Here is a 19,487-nt window from a genome sequence, read left to right as displayed (position 1 = left end):
TTTTTTTTTTAACGTTTATTTATTTTTGAGACAGAGAAAGACAGAGCATGAATGGGGGAGGGGCAGAGAGAGGGAGACACAGAATCAGAAGCAGGCTCCAGGCTCTGAGCCATCAGCCCAGAGCCTGATGCGGGGCTCGAACTCACGGACCGCGAGATCGTGACCTGAGCTGAAGTCGGACGCCCAACCGACTGAGCCACCCAGGCGCCCCTGAATTCAATTTTGACTCCAATGCCCATGTTTTTTTCCAAAATCTCTGACTATTGCTTCATTGTAACTGGTTTTGGTCCATTGTATGTACCTAAGTCTCATTTGATCCGTACAACAATACTATGAAGTAAGCAGACTGTGAATTATGTAGAAATAAAAGCTAACAGTATGAAAGCATTGGAAGAGATGCTATTTAGTCTCAAAGAAGACTGACTCTATTATCTCTGCACTCCGAAGATCCAAATATTAAAATTATAAAGATGCAAGTTTATCAGCCAGCTAGCAGTCTTACCTAGTGTTTCTCAGAAGAATCATAACCGATGCCAGTAAATTCCTGCTGTAGCTGCTCTCTTGGAACATATCACACTCACAATAAGAAGCAACTCAGTTGCAAATCACTGCCTAGATTTCAGTGCACCTGGCTTTGTGACTAATTAACGTGTCTATTTGGAACCACTTTTCTTCCCTTCTGTTCAGTGTGTCTCCGTGGATAGTGGTATACTTAAGTTTCAAAGCAGCTTCTCTGCATCTACCTGGCTAGGTGACTGCTTTCTCTTTGTGTGTAAGTTGTATTACTGTTTGTTAAGACAGACCATCTCAAATACACCCTTCCTAGATCTAGCTAAAATCTAGCCAGCAGTTTCCTGGTAATAGTGATAAATGAAACTTGTTTTTATTTACTATATTCATTTAACTCATGATGCCCAAAGTGTGAGCAGAATGATCTGAGTTTCCCAGGTAGTATAGGTAAAAAATAGCTAAGTGGACAAATTCTTCTCAGAAAAAATAGCAAAAAGCAGGTATTTACTATTTCCCATTAGTTCTTGATAATTTCAGAGAATAATACCTTGATTGTTTTAAAAATGTTAGCCTAAGAATGGATTACTCACTCACTGTTTCCCATTAGTTCTTGATCATTTCAGAGAATAATACCTTGACTGTTTTAAAATGTTAGCTTCAGAATGGATACTCAGCTACAAAAATGATAGCTTAAGAATGGGCACTTATAGGTAGAAAATAGTTGATTTTTTTTACACTGTCTCGAATAACCAGATGTTTCTGATATTCTGAGGTTTTAAATGCCACTTCTATGGAGGAATAATTTCAAATGTTACAGTTTTTTAAGATAATTTTACTTCTAAATTGCCATTTGGAGATAAATTCTGGTTTCTTCTTTATACAGTTTATCATGTATGTCAGAGGCTAAATTGTCTTCTTAAAACACTATTTTCACGTCATTATCACACTCAAAAGCTACTAATGATTCCCCATCAACTCCAGTATAAAAAACTTGAAGTCTGTTCCTTGTCTTTAAAGATTTCATAGTCTGACTCAAATTCATCTTTCCAACTGCCATTATACATGATTCCTTATTGTTTCCTGACTATTCTGCTAATTAGCTTGAACATCCCTGCTTACTTTTCTAGTAGTTACTCTGTCTTCCACTAGTTGCAGAATGCCCTCCTTCCTCCTCCACTTTCCTCAACTTGCCCCAGTGTAAATTCTGTCAAGCTTTGAAGACCTCTTTTAAGTTCTATCTTCTCTGTGAAGCACTTTGTCACCATTCCAAACCACTTTTCCTTATCTGAATTTGTGACCTGCAAATGGTCTTGCTCATTTGGTATGTAGCTCGTTTAAGAATGTAATTTATATGGTCTTTTCTCCAAAAAAAAAAATTTTTTTTTAAATTTTACAGAAGTAGGGACCGAGAAAAACGCAGAGAAAGAGAAAGAGATGCTGATCGTAAAAGGTCTCGGAAATCCCCATCTCCTGGGAGAAGAAGCCCAGAACCGTCAGTAACCCAGAATTCCCCTGCTCAGGATGAACCTACTGCAAAGAAGAAGAAAGATGAACTGGATCCTCTTCTTACTCGTACTGGTGGAGCATACATTCCTCCTGCGAAGCTCAGGATGATGCAAGAGCAGATTACAGATAAAAACAGGCATGTTAATATCACTAAGTGTACAAAGCGATGATACCCTTTCTGAAAAAAAATCAACTGTGGTCTAATTAACCTTGGCTATTGAGAGTTTACATTACCAGTCCAAAATGGTAGGGACCTCAAATTAGACTTCTCTTCTTTATTCCGTAAGCTCCCTTGGAGCTCTGCTTACTATTTGCCCTGACATTAGCTCAACATTTTATTTTTTTGCATGAGTAAATCAAAGAGTTTAAGGAAAGATCTTTTATTTTTACTATTTTCAAACTATTCCTTTTATAGTTGTATGCATGCCTATTAGTAGTATACATTTTTCATAGATAGTCAAGAGCATTATTGATATTTTAGAGCTAAAATGGATCTTTCCAGTTATACCAAACCAAGAGTGGCAAACTTTTTCTGTGAAAGGCCAGGTAGTAAATATTTTAGGTTTTATGCGTTGTTCTGTCTGTTGCCGCTGCTCGACTCTGCTCTTGAATGCTGTGAATACAGCCATAGGTAGTATGTAAACAAATGAATATGGCTTTGTTCTAGTTAAGCTTTATTTATAAAAATGGACTATAGGATGCATTTGGGTCATGGATGTAGTTTGCCAACTCCTATACTAATCTATGGCATGAAGTTGACAGTTTTCTCTACCCATACTTTTCTTAGACCATACCATGTTAGACTATAATTTTTTGCTAAGGCAAACAGTCGAAATTCATATATGAACATACACCCTGAAAATACATATCTTCACTTCCCTTTTCAAAATAATTGAGATGAGAAGAACTATGTATGAAAACACAGCTAAGTTTTCAAGATGTTATTCTCTAGCAGAATGAGGTAATACAATCCAAGATTGAAATGATCACTCAGTTGCCAGTTAGGTAATAAAAAGATGGGATAGAGGAAAGAGATGGGATAGAGATAAGAAAAACAGATTTCCAGGTGAGCCAGTAGTGTTCCCACAATTTCATAGGTATTTTAATGGCAACTTGAAAGTACTTGAGAACCTTTTTATAAATGAAATCTAAAGTTACTTCATGAATTGGCTGGAAGTAGAAATGCCATTTATATCAAGTATAAATATTTGAGATAAAATTTGTAAAATTTATAAGCTAGAAAGGGACATTAGATGACATTAAATTTAAAACTAATTAGAAAGTTTCTCTGTATGTGTCATATTCCAGTACTTGCTGGCAATGCCTGCAATGTTATGTTGGGAAGGGATTTGGAAAGGGCTTCTGTGGTCAGTAGGAGCTTCATGAGCATGTAAGCATTTTGCTCTCTGCTCTCCGAGGCAGTAGTAGCAGCATTAGTGAGAAAGAGTCATGGTCCCCAATTCTGTCCAAAGCAATCCTAATTGTAAAAGACCAGAAACATTGTTATTAAGCCAAGTCTTACTTCCTTGTAAATAAAGTGGGTGGAGAAGAGTCCACAGTGTTTGTAATTTTACACAGATTCCTGGAAGATAATTTTATATAAATTTTAAGTCTGTTCATAGGCAGGGGATAAGGGACAAGGAGAAGTAGAAGTCTCTAAAAGAAGCCTACAGACTTTGCTTTTAGTAGATAATAAGTCAGGTGAATTGTATTCTTAATTAGGCTTCTTAATTAGGAAATACAATTGTACTTGATTAGTTTTTTTCCAAGCTTTATATAGAGAGATTGATTGTGTATCAACTATCTTATTAACTAGGCTAGTTTTTAAGCCATTGATCTTCTTTCTCAAATAATAGCATACTAAAGGGATGAGGTTGGGGGCCATTGGGAGTGTTCTGCCCACCTCAGATGCAGGCATTTAGGGGATACATGATCTATACGGAATTTAAAAACAATATAATTAACTGCAGGTGAGTCCGCTTTTTGTCCTCAGTATCTTCTGAGGACAATGTCAGTGATGAAATAACTCTTCCGCACCAGGGCAGACTGCTCTCACCACCTCTGCCTTGGTAAGCCACTCCAGAACAGGGACTCGTAACCTATAGACCTTCTACCCATGGGTAGAATTTAGGCAATCTGTGAATGTAAATGGAAAGAAAAAAATTGCATCTTTATTATTACTAATCTCTCACTAAAATTTGGCATTTCTTTATATTAGGAATGTAGGCAGTAGATCATAGTATTAACAGACTATTTGTTGCAAATATCTCAAAATATTGTTTATGGCCATGCTAATTTAGAAATTAAAGAAGTGATTAGGCCCACCACCACCTTGTATTATTTAATGTGTTAAGCACATAGAGGGGCTCCTGAATGTCTCAGTCGGTTAAGCTTCCGACTTCAGCTCAGGTCATGGTCTTGCGGTTCATGAGTTTGAGCCCGGCATCGGGCCCTGTGCTGACACCTCTCAGAGCCCAGTGCCTGCTTCAGATTCTTTCTCTCTGCCCCTCCCCTACTCGCCTTCTGTCTCTCTCCCTTTCCCAAAAATAAATATTTTTTAAAAAGACACACACATAGAATACTGTATCAAACTTTTTTTCTTTTCATGCTTTGAAAACTATTTAAATATGATTGCTATCCTTTGTAGTCCTATATATTTATATATATTATTCCAAGAAGTCCATCAGCTTCACCAGACTGCCAGAGAAGTATAAGGAAGAAAAAAAAGATATGACTTTCTGCAGGTGAAATCATATTTCACAGAGAAATAAATGTAAAAACCATAAAATTTTAGAACTTTAAAAGAAAATAAACCCAATTAGGCTAAATTATTTGCCTGAGATCTAAGTTAAAAAACAGCCAATATAGCTGTGGGATTACTGCCTAAATGTAGAGATGTTCTTTAAAATACAACAGTCTTTCAGCCCTATGATTTCATGTGACCTTCCCTTTTCCTGTAAATTTTACCATTTCTTTATAGTTTAAAATATTTGTTTTTTTTCATGCTTTTATGAGAAAGGTCATAATAAAAATCTACTTTCTATGGCTTATATTTGGATACTTCATATTATAATTTAAATTTTTTAAAACTGTCATTTTTAAATATTTTTTAAAGATAATTTAAAGTAAGTGAATGTTATAATGTAAAATAAATATGCATTGAATCTAATAAATGGATGTTATGATTTGTAATGTACATGGATATAAGAATAAAACATTATCCTTACATAATTTTATTATATTATTAAAGAGAAGTGATCTATAGATGAGCATCATATGTACAGAACAACAAATATGGTTTAGGATATAATCTATGTATTTGTAGTCATATAGTCATATATTTTACTGCACTTTGAGGTCATTTGTGAATATAATGTTAAAAACAAAGGAACACTAAGTATTTTTTAAGTTCTTATTATAACCTCTTGTTATTGTAATCATTGTGTAAGTTTTCATTTTATTAAAATCAATTCTTTTTAGCTTAGCATACCAGAGGATGAGTTGGGAGGCCCTAAAGAAGTCAATCAATGGTCTTATCAACAAAGTCAACATTTCTAATATAGGTATTATTATTCAAGAACTTCTTCAAGAAAATATAGTTAGAGGAAGGTAAGCATCAACTATTTTATTTATAGTATTTCATAGCAATTTTTCAAAGGAACATAATATCCACATGGACAGTAATCACTGATTCATTGTGCTGCTTTAATAGTTGAGAATAATTATTTAAAATGCAGTTCTTGTAAAAATGTAAACTACTAACAAATAACTTGTGCTTCACTGTTAGAAATTGCCTGGAGTTTTTGCTTTTTGAGAAGGTTTGATGTCACATACTGATTTTGGGGCAGATATTTGTTTACTGAATACTTCTAATTTAAACTCATGAGAAATAATGAATATTTTATTATATTTTTATTATATTTATATTATAGTATTTATTTATTATTAAAATGTTATTATATAACGTTCATTTCTAATGAAAGCAAAGTGAGAATGGGAAAGAAATGAGAAAAATCAGTGGTGAATTTTAGAAAAGCAGAAGGGAGTGACAGTCATTTTCTCTGTGGTTTTAAATGGTCATGATTTTAAAAGGGTCAGGAAATAGAAATATTTCATATGCTATTTTTTATTTTAAAATCTGAGGGATGCTTTCCGATGTCATTTCACATGACCTTGATTTATCATCTCAAAAACATTGTGGGGAGGTCATAGAAAGTAAGGTGTAGCATGTTGTGGGGATATAAAAGTTGACCAAGAGGCACCCACTGTCCTTAAAAGGTAGGTAGAGCTCTCCCGTTTTAGTCAGAAAGCAGCAGAAGCTTTATGGGTTGCTTAAGATCTCACAGTTTATAAGCTGGGTGTTCTTTTCTCATTTTCTACTCTGGTGATTCAGTTGTCAAAGTTAAACCTAATAACTGTTAAGATATTGTTTTCCTGCCTTTTGGCAATCCGGTAATTATTTGTCATTACATTGCTAAAAATAACTCTTCAGTTAGCTCACTTTGCATTTCTCCCCTTATCAAATGCATATACAACCATGCTCACTTCAGAATGAGTTAGAAGTGGAACCTTATATTTTCCTGTCATTGTTTTAGCATTATTATTCTTGCAATGCTTTAACTGTGTCTGTCTCATAGCAGTATTCCAAATCTTCATTTTACTAACATAGGCTTAAAGATGGAAACCATCCAAATTTGTCTTTAATCACAGAATTAATTTTATATAAATGATGGGCTCACAGTGGAAATTCAACTTCTAATTTTAGTTTTTGATGCAGATCTTTTTTTCCTTCACTTTTTTGAAGATATAAAACATTAGTATAAAATTCTTTAAAAACTCAAATTCATGATTAGATCGAAGAGACATAGGCAAGGAAAAGAGGAATTTAGAGAAAAAAAATTTTTGAAGAAAGTAATTGTAGACAAAGCTGTTTTAAAAAAAGCACAGATCCGAAGTTTTGTTTTTCAAAAGTTTTTGTTTATCAGTAAGACTAGATAAGGTGAGGAAGATTTAGTCCAGTTTTAGCTATTGTGTTTATTTACAGATGAGTCATATTGCTAGATTTTAAATGTTTTTTTTTTCTTTTAATTAATTTGGTGATTATTGACTCTTTTTTTTTTTTTTTTTTAAACAGAGGCCTGCTGTCCAGATCTGTTTTGCAAGCACAGAGTGCTTCTCCGATCTTCACCCATGTTTATGCAGCATTAGTGGCAATTATCAACTCAAAATTTCCACAAATCGGAGAATTAATCCTCAAGAGGTTAATTCTTAATTTTCGAAAAGGCTATCGAAGAAATGATAAGGTATGTATTATGGGCTTGTAAATTGCCTGCCACATAGGGACAGACTAATCTATTATCAACAGTGGTAAGCAATATTGATTGCTACATAGGAATTCCTTGCATTCCTTTCATGAGAATATTTTTTTGTTTTATTAAATATCCCTGGCGACTAATGATGAGCCACAGACACAATGGCTATAACTGCAGAATTGTAATTATTTAGCCAGAAACGGCACTATTTCACATGTAATAGTTTTTATCTTGTAACTTTCTGTACTATAAAAATTACGTTTGTGTGCTACATATTTTAAGTAGAGTGTGTAAGTGAGCTGGAGATTCAGTAGTTAACTGAAAATTGGTTTTAGTTTATAGATTAACTTTGTCTCTGTTCACTTTTCAGCAACTTTGTTTGACTGCTTCAAAATTTGTGGCACATCTTATTAACCAAAACGTGGTAAGTAATTTTTAATACTTGATGCCGTTCAGTGGCATTAGACCACATGCTTGATGCCACTTCATTGACACATCTCTATTTTTGTTTCGCCTTGTAGTCTTTCAGAAAAGTATCTTGGGTGATATTTTAGTTTTAAAACTATAATAAACGTGTTTAACATTCTTAAATAAAAAGAGGAACACAGAACAGTATTTTATCACATTGATAATACTATATGTGGTTATTCAACTATAAATTATTCCTTTAAAGAATATAATTTAATCATATTTATAAGACAATAAAGTTGATATTTCTTCTACTCTTTTCTCCTGTACCTGTTGTTTTGAGAACCTCGTGCTGATATTCTATTCTATAAGAAATTCTTTTCTCTGCAACTACGTAGTATATAAAGTCATATATTCTTAGAATCAGTTTATAAAATATAAATTTTAAGTAATTCTAAGTAATCTTAATCTGTTTTAAATGTAAATAGTTTTGTCTTTTTATTGTTCAGGTTTTATGATTATTTTGTATTCATCCATTGATCTATTTGAGAGGGTTTTTTTTTTAATTTAATTTCTGTTTAAACTTGAAAATAATAAAATTGCTCTCATTAGCATTCAAAGGTTTCTTTCTATATATAAGATGAAGAATTTTGAAGTCACACTTAATCTTATTTATCTACCATTAATATTTTAATTCTTTCCTACATGAAATGCTTTCCAGTGTTCACTCTTAGAAATCTATTAGATTTTAACCTACTGAGTTAAATTACTACAATGCTAACCTGCTTCTTAAGACCATGGAGACTTAATTTCACGTGCCTATAACAGAACAGATAGTAAGTTTTAGTTTTGAATGTATATTAACTACACTCATTATGAAGATATTTTTGGCATTGCTACAAAACAGTTAAAATGTTAAATATTTTAGATCTTCTCAATTATGGTACAGGGCAATATTTTCTAATCACTGATATTAGACTGTTAAGACGTGTTTTTGATACTGTACTCAATGGAAAGAATATTTTCCTAAGAGTTAGACTGTTTCCCTCCCCATCTCAAAGAAGGATCCAACCTTAGAAAGGCATATAAACAGTGTCTTAAAAGTGCCTCCCGGTACATTTTCTTTTCACAGCAAAGCTTCTCAGGAGAATTTTATTCCCACCCTTCCTGGCATTATTTAGAAGTACTAAGTTTCAAACGTGACCAGTGTAAATAACTTGATTTAGTTTAAAAAAAAAAAAAAAAAAAAAGGGAAGTATTTCAAAAGTGTCCTTGAGTACCAGAAACAGTTAAGATATTTTTGGATAAAATTATTCATATAATTTATGAACTATTTGCTAAATAACAGAGTGGCTGATAGAATGACCTGGGAAATGGCTGTAAAGACTTGTGGTTGTGAAGAAGGGTATTAGAAAAAATAATAGTATTACTATTCTTCACATACTGATTGTAAAAAATTAGTACGTGATTTTTAACTTATATTTGGAAGTTAATTATGGCATTTCCTATAAACATATCGTTTGATACATGTAGCGTGTAAGAAGAATTATTTCTTCTGGAGATAAATCAAATAGTTGTATTCAGTATAATTTAGATTTTTGGAACAATCATCTGGAAATTTTTAACAGATGCCTAATGAAAGTAAAAAAAATTGTATCCCATATTTGGAGTATTTCTATATGCATTATAAAACTTTGCTCATCAAATGTATAATATTATTGCTGCAAAAACAAGATTTGCTAATTTTTTAAATTACTGTTAATAGTAGGTTAATGTATTTAAAAGTATTTTCTCTATTCCAAATGTCTTCATTCTGTTTAAGGCACATGAAGTTTTATGCCTAGAGATGCTCACTTTGCTCCTGGAAAGACCAACTGATGATAGTGTTGAAGTAGCTATTGGTTTTCTCAAGGAATGTGGCCTTAAATTAACACAGGTGTCACCAAGAGGAATCAATGGCAAGTATATGCTCTCAGTTTGATATCGAGCTTTGGCTTGAGTATTATATTTTTTACTTATTTTCCTGTTTTTTTCTTTGATTTTAACTTTAGCTATATTTGAGCGCCTCCGAAATATTCTCCATGAGTCTGAAATTGATAAAAGAGTTCAGTATATGATTGAAGTGATGTTTGCTGTACGGAAGGATGGATTTAAGGACCACCCTGTTATCCTAGAAGGACTTGATTTAGTAGAAGAAGATGATCAGTTCACTCATATGCTTCCTCTGGAGGATGACTATAATCCAGAAGATGTTCTTAGTGAGTCAGGGGTTGGGAGAGATTTGGGACGTGGGACACCAACAAATGTAAGTATAGAAAATAAACACTATTTTTTAATTTCTTTTTTTAAGATGTTTTCAAGATGGATCCTAATTTCATGGAGAATGAAGAGAAGTACAAAGCTATTAAGAAAGGTAGGTAGAATTTTATAGTCTATTTTGGATTAGTAGAAGCAATTCATGTAGCTCTATAATGCTAATAGAAAGGTTTAGATCACTGACCTGATGAAATCTCTGCTCTTATGAAGCCATTTTCTTCACTTTTTTCCCCATGCATTAGTATTCTGCCTAGTGCTTGTTGGTGGTATTACTTCATTCTAAATTATTTACCTCTTTGTCCGTCTCCTCTTTCCCTGTGTTTAAATTATACAGCCCTTAAGTCTTATTCCTCTTAAGAAATATCCATATATTACTAATGGCCTTTATTTTATTTACTACCACTTAAGAATTACTGGTGGCTTTCATTTTAACTTCACTGCCACCTAAGATTTAGTAGTTAAGTTTACCCCTGATTTAATGATCAACTGAATGCTATTCTTTTATTATAAAGTGCTGTACTTTATTATTTCTTGAAAGCAGATTGATATTCTGATAAACTCAATAATTCCAGACAGGGTATCAATGGTCAATAAATTGATAAATTGATTATTATTATCATTTGTATGTTGCCAATGTATTGTAAACACTAACTTTGGACAGACTTTGGTTTGTATTTTGTCTGCCTTTACAAGCTAAGTGACCTAGAACAAGTTACAAAACTTGTTTGATGTAAATGTTACTGGTTTAAGGATAGATAAAGTGTAGAGCCAGTATTTAGGCAATGTTTTTTTTTTTTTCACATTTGTATCATTTTTCTTCTAAAGCTAATATTCAGAATTACCTATATAATTATATTATAATTACAATTTTATGAGTTCCATTTCCCTCAAGCTGTGATTTTGTGTGAGAAGTACTTACTGTTCTGAAATCTCTCAGGAAGCAAGCAGGCAGCCTAGAGCTCTGTCACTGCCTGCATTTCCTATTTTAGTCATTTGGAAGTAGAATGAAATAGCAAGTAAAGTGTAAACAGCTTCACATTTCTATACGTTATTCTACAAATCTGGTTCAATAAATAGATTTCTCTTCTTAGGTACCAGGTTCCTGGGGGCATTTCACTGCAACGGCCAGATTCCTTTTGCTATTATAATTTAGTTTCTAAACATGGAGAATTCCTTGGACCCATTTTGCCTTCTTTTCTTATGAACTTCCTTTTCTACAGTATCCCTCAAAGATGCTAAATGGATTTATGGAATTTTTACCATACCTGTTGTTTTTTTTGTTATTGTTTGTTTTTTTTAACTTGGGAACTCTCCATCCGTTTCTTTACGATATCAGCAGTTGGGCAGTGCCAGGAAAGTGGTACTTTCTTTAATTGTAGCACTTTCTTAAACTCTTTGAACTCAAGATCCCTTTCTACTCTTAATGACTACTTTATGAGACAAAAGAAATTTAAGAAAAATGGCATGTTTCATATATTTTGTACAATTTAATATCTGACTTAATAGGAAATGGATTTTCATATTGTTTGTGTTCAGTCTATTGCAATAGGTTGTTTGTATGTATAGGAAAAAAATTTCGCCTCACAGATAATATGTGGTTGGAAAAGAGAGAAGTATTTTAATAGCCTTTTCAGATAATGTGTATATTCTTCCTTAAGAGTATGCCTGTATTTAAAAGCTAATAGTTTTGGGTGGTTTTTTTTTTTTTTTAATGTTTATTTATTTTGAGAGAGAGAGAGTGCAAGATGGGGAGGAGCAGAGAGAGAAGGAGAAATAGAAGGAGAGAATTCCAAGCAGGCTCCATGCTGTGGGCACAGAACCCAAAGTGGGGCTCAGTCACATGAACCATAAGATCATGACCTGACCTGAAATCAAGAATCAGACACTTAATTGACTAAAGTTACCCAGGTGCCCCCAAAAGCTGATAGTTTTTAAAGATTAATTGAAATGTGAAACCTGAAACAGTATTCATGAATTTTCATACTCTATTACATTAAAATCCCATGGCATATCACTTTGAATGGATCTTTTACCCATGCATGATTTCGTAACATGCTCCACTGATCATTTGGGAAATAGCAATTCACGCAGTTATGCATATCTTCCAAGTGTTAACATGTTAACATTATCAAAATTAAATTAGCACAGTATCAAGAAATCACATTTATTAATATTGCCACCTGTCTTACCAGAGAAGTCTGAGTATTGGGAAACTGTCAAGCTCACAAGAATGGATACGAGTTTTCTAAAACTCTAATTTTCTCTTGAGAATTCTGATTTTATCATGGGGGTAAATATTTTTAATTGTTTTCCTTGAAGTGACAGTCTCACTTTGTTTATATTTGAGAAAATGTCTGACAAAATGCCTAACAACTAACGTCAGCCATTCTGTCAAGTAAAAATGAAAAATGTAGCGAATTCCCATGGCAGGTCAAGCAATCACATAGGTGCTTTTCTCTAAGATAACCATCACCAGGGGCGCCTGGGTGGCGCAGTCGGTTAAGCATCCGACTTCAGCCAGGTCACGATCTCGCGGTCCGGGAGTTCGAGCCCCGCGTCGGGCTCTGGGCTGATGGCTCAGAGCCTGGAGCCTGTTTCCGATTCTGTGTCTCCCTCTCTCTCTGCCCCTCCCCCGTTCATGCTCTGTCTCTCTCTGTCCCAAAAATAAATAAACGTTGAAAAAAAAAATTAAAAAAAAAAAAAAAGATAACCATCACCATTGTGCATCTGTCTTTAACAGAAGGGCCATACATGAACTTCATGTTTTGTTGTTCATGCCTATATATGCCTACACATAAGGACTGAGATTTAATGAAATGAAATGCCCTTCCTCTTCAAGGGCATTCTTAAGTCAGAATGGCTTTTTAAAACCTCCTGCAAGAGCATGGCAGTAAAGAGCACAGTGACTGGTGCAGTTTGGTGCCTTGATTTGGGCTCAGGTTGCAGTGGTTTCAACCCCCATTGCTTTTGGCCCACTGTAGATGTCAGCACAGTGAAAAGGCAGATAATGTCTTTGTATTGTTATGAAAACAATTTTGACCTCGCAGACCACCTGACAGGCCTCCCTGACCCCTGAGGGACTCACAGAGCATACTTTGAAACCACTGCTTCATTCAGTTAATGAAATCCAATTGTCATTGCCTAAGTGATTTCAGTAAGTAGATTCTAAAGTGGAGAGATGAGGAGAGGATGATGTAAACGACTAGACAATTCATTTGACCTTCATTCTTTCATAAAATGTTCTAGAATTGGCATAAAAAAAATGGCCACAGCAGGAAGTGGGCACAGCTTTGGTAATTAGCACCTTAGAGTGACCCAGGTGCACTTGTGTTTTAGGTCTTACAGCATTTGGGAAAACAGCAGGAGTGCCTGTCTTCCTACTATTGAATGCTAAATAGTTTCCTCTCTTAAAAGTCTGTCTAAGCCACATTATGTAATAGGAAACTAGACACATTAGATTATTACTTGAAGTCACATTTGTTAGAAGTATTCTTGGGATTTGTGTGTCAGCTAAGGATTGAATGACACCTCTTCATTTTAATAAAATGATTTATTTTTTAAGATAGGTTTTCTGCTAACATTAAATGTTATATGTAGCTCCTGATTTATAGTGCTCAGTTAAATATAAGAAAGTAGAATTTTCCTAAAAATAAGTTCACCCCAAAACTTTATATTAAAATCTCTGATTGTAATAGAAATGCAAAAGTGAGGTATTAGCCAGGTTTGTAAAATCTTTTATCTGAGTAATAGAGGACACCATTGGGCAAAATACAATTTTAGTTTTTGTCATTTGTTAACTGTTAATATGGTGACTGGACCTACGTAGTGTCTGATTTACATCACTGTTTTCATCTCCTTCTGAAGGTGAGTTGTATTTTAAGATGCAATTTTCCAGTGAAGCGCTTATCTTACTAGTTTTTTTTTAAGGCTTTTAAACTTCTGTTTCTGTTTACATATGGAAAGTCTTTAGATTAATTGTAATGTTCTATTTAAGTATACATAAGAATAAAAATCTCATCACTGTTTATTTAAACACTAAATTATGCAATTATTTTTTCTTCGTTCTTCATCTTTCACAAAACATTCTTACCCTAAATTCTTTTTTTCTAGATCTAGCCTTAGCTTTTTATAGTAGACGATCTCTTTTTTGATGCTGAACTATTATTTTGACTCCAGTGTACCTGTTTCCATTCATAATTTATTTTTCCAGTGGTCTTGCTGTTTTGGAAAACCTTCATCTACTATTTCTTTGTTCTTTTCATCCCTTCCTTATTTTATGACCATTTTCTAGCTGGCAGAAGAATGATACATACGGCTCTCTGACCACCTAGGCAATAACATAGGCCTGGGTGATCATCTTTGTTGGGTGGTAAACTGGAACAACACTATGGATTTCGGCCAACTGAGAATTATCTTCTTAGAATGAGATTCATGTGTATCACTTGCTCACTGATATTTTCCTATACTTTATTCTGGTAGAAATTCTTGATGAAGGAGATAGTGACTCAAACACAGACCAAGATGCTGGAAGTAGTGAAGAGGAAGAGGAAGAAGAGGAGGAAGAGGGCGAAGAAGATGAAGAAGGTAAAAGTGTAGCTCGTTCAAATAATACTGTAAAATATTCTGAAATTAAATTAATTTTAATGTAATCCTCTAAAATAAATTAGGATTGTTCATTAAATTTATTTATTAATTATGTATTATATTATTTAATTTATTAAACTAACATTATCCTCTAAAATTAATTAATAAATTAATTCTAATATAATCCTCTAAAATAAAATCTGTGGAGGCCTGGGAATTGCTACTGGCATCTGGTAGCTGGAGGCTAGGGATGCTGTTAAACATACTACAAGTCACAAGACTGCCCCCCAGGACAGATTATTATCTAGCCAGTAATGTCAGTATTACTAAGGTTGAAAACTCTGCTCTAGGGGCGCCTGGGTGGCGCAGTCGGTTAAGCGTCCGACTTCAGCCAGGTCACGATCTCGCGGTCCGTGAGTTCGAGCCCCGCGTCGGGCTCTGGGCTGATGGCTCAGAGCCTGGAGCCTGTTTCCGATTCTGTGTCTCCCTCTCTCTCTGCCCCTCCCCCGTTCATGCTCTGTCTCTCTCTGTCCCAAAAATAAATAAACGTTGAAAAAAAAAAAAAAAAAAAAAAAAGAAAACTCTGCTCTAAAAGTATTAAACAAGGAAATCATTTTTTTAATATCAGCATAATTTTAATTTGACATTTTATGCATGTGACTATAAACTGTGAAAAAGATGCATTCATGTTGAATGCATGTGATTTCTGCAACCCTGGCATGAATGTGACACATGAAAGTGATGAGATATTTTCTATTCATTTTGGCAAAATAGAATGGGGAGGCCAGAAGCTGTGTTTGCACAGAGCAGGCATGATCTTCTTTAGCTTTGATTGCTTTATTTCACAGAAAAGTAAGCTCAGAACTTTAGTTTGGTTAAGTCTCAGTTAAAACATCAGAACATACATACACTGGTCATTATTTACTTATATTACATACTTGAAAATATTAAAAGTATATCTTTTCCTTCTAAGACACAATGCATTTTAGTTCTGTCTTGAAGTGTAATTAGTTTTCTACAACATATTTTATAAAAGTAAATTCAATTTTTCCAGTGTCTTTCTTATTTAAAATGTTTCCTAACTACCTGTGTACTACATTTACTTCAGAATTTTTGTTTCATGTGAAAATATTGTTCAAATAAAAACTATTAAATATTTCTAAGAGAAGTTTCCATGAATTAGATAAGAGAACATTTTGGTAAATACACATATTTAAAATGGACCTATCCAGTCTGTCATGATAATCCAATGTTCTCTGAAACTGAATTTCTACCTGTAAATTACAGTTCTTCCAAATTGTCATGTTTATAACCTTAGAAATAATATCTTAGCAAACAATACCATGAGCGCTGCCTTTTATAGTGTCTAAATGAGCAAGTGGCACAGAAACAAAAATAATATTTCTGGCTTGATTCTGGACTTCTTTGAACTGACATAAGTTATTAAAATACTCTAAGATATGACAAGAGACTAGAAATGATTTCTTTGAACTCCGCAGAAAAGAGTAGTATTATTATTAAACTAGATTCTAAATATTTATGAAAAATTATTATGTAGAGATACATGTACATTTCTTCACATTTATTTTTGTAGTTTTGTTATTGGTTATGTTTAATTTCTTTCAGGACAAAAAGTGACTATTCATGACAAAACAGAAATCAATCTAGTCTCGTTCCGTCGTACAATTTATCTTGCTATTCAGTCAAGGTAAGATACTGTAGCTCTGTTGATCCTTGCTTTTCACAGGAGATGGAAAAGAAGATGAAATTTTTAGTATCTGATAACAGAAAACTAGATACCATTTCAGGGATTCTCAAACTACCTGCCCAACTTCATAGATCCCTACTGTTGGTTCTTTGATTCGAAAGAAAATTATCTTTTCTTATTTGGAAGGTCTATTCATGTTACATAATTAAACAGAGTTCTTTTAACTGTCATTCCTCATAGTTAAATATAACTAATAAAAACCTGAAAACAACTCTATATTATAGAGCTGGCACAGTATATAATTGTGTAGTAGAAATTTAGTATTTTTTTAATTTGGTTTCTAATTCTGATTCTAAGCAGAGAAACACTGTTATGATAACTTTTGGATACTGATTTGCCGTGCGGATGGAAATGAATATAAATGGAAATAGGAATTAGGAGATTTTGAGGACCCTTTGAAGTAATGTTAAGTAAGAACTACTATGATGTCATACGAATATCCTATTCCCTTTGAAGGCTGAGTTTGGTTTTGAAGAGAAATAAATGAAATATGAAATGCTTAGTACATCTGTTGTTTTTTATGCGAATCAACCTATTGATTTAATGGGCACAGTGTTTACATTTTACACTGGAGGATGAATGTTTTCTCAGTTTTGTTTTCTTACTAGGTTTTGTATATTTCCATTTCATATGATGTAATAGCAAAAATGATTCATACGTAGGAGTCATCCTGTTTTTATTCTGTCTGAAAACTTTTTGGCTTAGATTCATCTTCAGAAAGAAAAATGTTAAAAAGCAAAACATTGGCTAGAAATATTTTTGGTTTATCCTTACCTATTTCTTTGCCTCTCAAATGAAAGAAAAACTATTAAATATTTTTTCATACAAACTTAAAATAGAAAATGAGGAGTTTTTGTTACAGATAAAAATTCTTAGAGTTTGACCTTTCATTTATCCTTTTTTACAAATTCAACAGTAATCACTTGTAAACAGTAGATTCACTGCTTTAATATTGCTGTTAACATTAATTTTGAAAGAGTTACAGTGGAGCTCTTTGAATAATTATTTAAATAAAACTGTTTTTTTAGCTTACCAAACCTTGATAATCCTTGAATCACATGAAATATTTGAACAAGAAAGCATTAGGTCACAGTCACAATTACAGAGTGGTAACAACTCTAGTAACAGCAATACTGTATTATATGTTAGTATTTGTTAAGAGTTTTGAGCCCCAAATGCCAAGTAAAAATTATTTATAACAAAATTTGCTGTACTTAATTAAAAGCTCATACAAATTTTAGGAAAGAACCACACAGACTTCAGCTGAAAGGTGTTTAAAGGACATGGTTGAGGGATTCATGTAATGGGATCCTGAAACATAAAGTTATCAAATAAATATCACTCTAGAACAATAAATGCTATTGTTGGTCATTAAAACAGCAAAGCTATTTACTTTGGTTTTTTTCCCAAAGCAACAGTACTCAGTACTAATGATTTTAGTGAGATACATATAAACATCGGTGGGAATTTAAAGGGATACACTGTCTGCGGAAAGCCTTTTGGTAACCAAAGCCTTTTGGTAACCGTGAATCAAGGGCTTAATGTCCATGCCGTTAGACAATCCTTTTTCATTATATTTCTTAAAGAAATACATACTGACAGAGAATTACAGAGAGAATTGTTCAATATGGAAAAAAAAAGAGACCATCTTGTCCAATACAAATAACAAAATGTCCAGTTTATGCCACCATTGAAAATCAAGCTAGTGGGGAATTGTTACTGATTTGGGCAAGTGGTCTGACTTAATGTTCAGTGGGGGAAAAACTGTATAGACTGTATAGTACTGTACCAGTAGTATTTTCTTCACTGTTTCAATAGGTAGGCAGATTCTAGAAGTAGTATATAACATCTCAACAGTGGTTGTCTTGAGAGGAAATTGGATTATAGACTTTTTGTATCTACTTTTTCCAGTTTTTTTTAGTCTTACATTGATAGTAAACCAATCTATACGAAATATAATATAAATTAAGAATGGAATATAACTCATCAAGTCAGATGGCAGTGAGGGCATCATACAGTTTGCTTTCGGAAATCTTGTAAACAAAACTAAGGTCGGACAGCTGAACTGTGTGGTGATTTTATTGTTTTTATTTCTTTCCTTTTAGACTTGTTGACTGATCTCACCAGCACTCTTTTTATCATCTTGTTACTATCCTGGTTCCTAAATGACCCTCTCTCATTGACACAAAACATAAAACAACACCGTTGGTTTTGTTACTGAAAAGTAGACATTCCTGTTTATTCTTGCTTTCAAATGATGTTCCACTCTGATTTTGCATTTTTGAAGCTGTAGCATCAGAAGGAGGTGGGACTGTCGTTGCCCATCAGAGTTTCTTAGGTTGGAAACATCAACAAAACCATTTGTAAACACAGCTTGAAAACTAGTATCATGTAAAATCTTTTTTTCTGTACCCTTCCCTCAATACTTATTTGTGTTAAACCTGAAATTCATTTGATTTAGCAACCTAAGATAACTGAAATATCAAACTTAGTTCATTTAATATTCACGTTTAGTGTAACTTCAAAACAATCTTGATATGGGGAGTCACCAAATACTTTTAAAATAAAGCAAGAAGGAAAAGAGACTATCATACAGTTAATTTTCTCCCTGGTACTTACTAGATAAAAGGCCAGTTGTAAAATATTTTCCTTGACTACTTATTTTTCAGAAATTTCATAGGTTTATTCCTGCATACTAATTCTGTTTCTTGAGGAAAATTAAAACTAGAAAAGAAAACAGTGTCTTTCAAAATACTTTTTGGTAATACTGCTATATTCTTGAAGTTTATCAACTGTAGTTTAATATTTTAATCTTAGTGCTAGATATTTAATATTTTCCATTGCAAAAGCTCTTTTTGATATATTTCTTTTTTCTTTATAGTTTTTTTCTTAATTCCATTACATTGTACCATCCACAGTTATTACTCTGTTGTGCTTATGAAGCTCAATAAGTATCAGAAACTAAGGAATACAAAGGAATTATAAAACTAAATTCATAATCATTCTGATTATTTTATCCTGATGTTATCAAAAGAATAAAGGTTGAACATTCTGCAAAAAGTACAAATATATTAGCATTATTC

General features: G+C 33.2%; 1 protein-coding gene across 3 annotated transcripts in view; it reads left to right on the top strand.

Moving 5' to 3' along the window:
• The window catches only part of CWC22 (CWC22 spliceosome associated protein homolog), a 57,585-nt gene that overhangs the window by 23,506 nt on the left and 14,592 nt on the right, over positions 1-19,487 (top strand). For all 3 annotated transcript variants that reach the window (XM_045480392.1, XM_045480393.1, XM_045480391.1), the window contains 9 exons: positions 1,907-2,152; positions 5,497-5,625; positions 7,151-7,319; positions 7,699-7,752; positions 9,559-9,694; positions 9,788-9,994; positions 10,087-10,149; positions 14,532-14,636; positions 16,263-16,344. In XM_045480392.1, the coding sequence (XP_045336348.1) occupies positions 1,907-2,152; positions 5,497-5,625; positions 7,151-7,319; positions 7,699-7,752; positions 9,559-9,694; positions 9,788-9,994; positions 10,087-10,149; positions 14,532-14,636; positions 16,263-16,344 (1,191 nt within the window). The remainder of the gene's footprint in view (positions 1-1,906; positions 2,153-5,496; positions 5,626-7,150; positions 7,320-7,698; positions 7,753-9,558; positions 9,695-9,787; positions 9,995-10,086; positions 10,150-14,531; positions 14,637-16,262; positions 16,345-19,487) is intronic.

This window comes from Leopardus geoffroyi, chromosome C1, assembly GCF_018350155.1.
Source record: "Leopardus geoffroyi isolate Oge1 chromosome C1, O.geoffroyi_Oge1_pat1.0, whole genome shotgun sequence".
Taxonomy (NCBI): domain Eukaryota; kingdom Metazoa; phylum Chordata; class Mammalia; order Carnivora; family Felidae; genus Leopardus; species Leopardus geoffroyi.
Note: the sequence above shows the minus strand (reverse complement) of the source record. Positions and strands in the feature narration are given on the sequence as shown.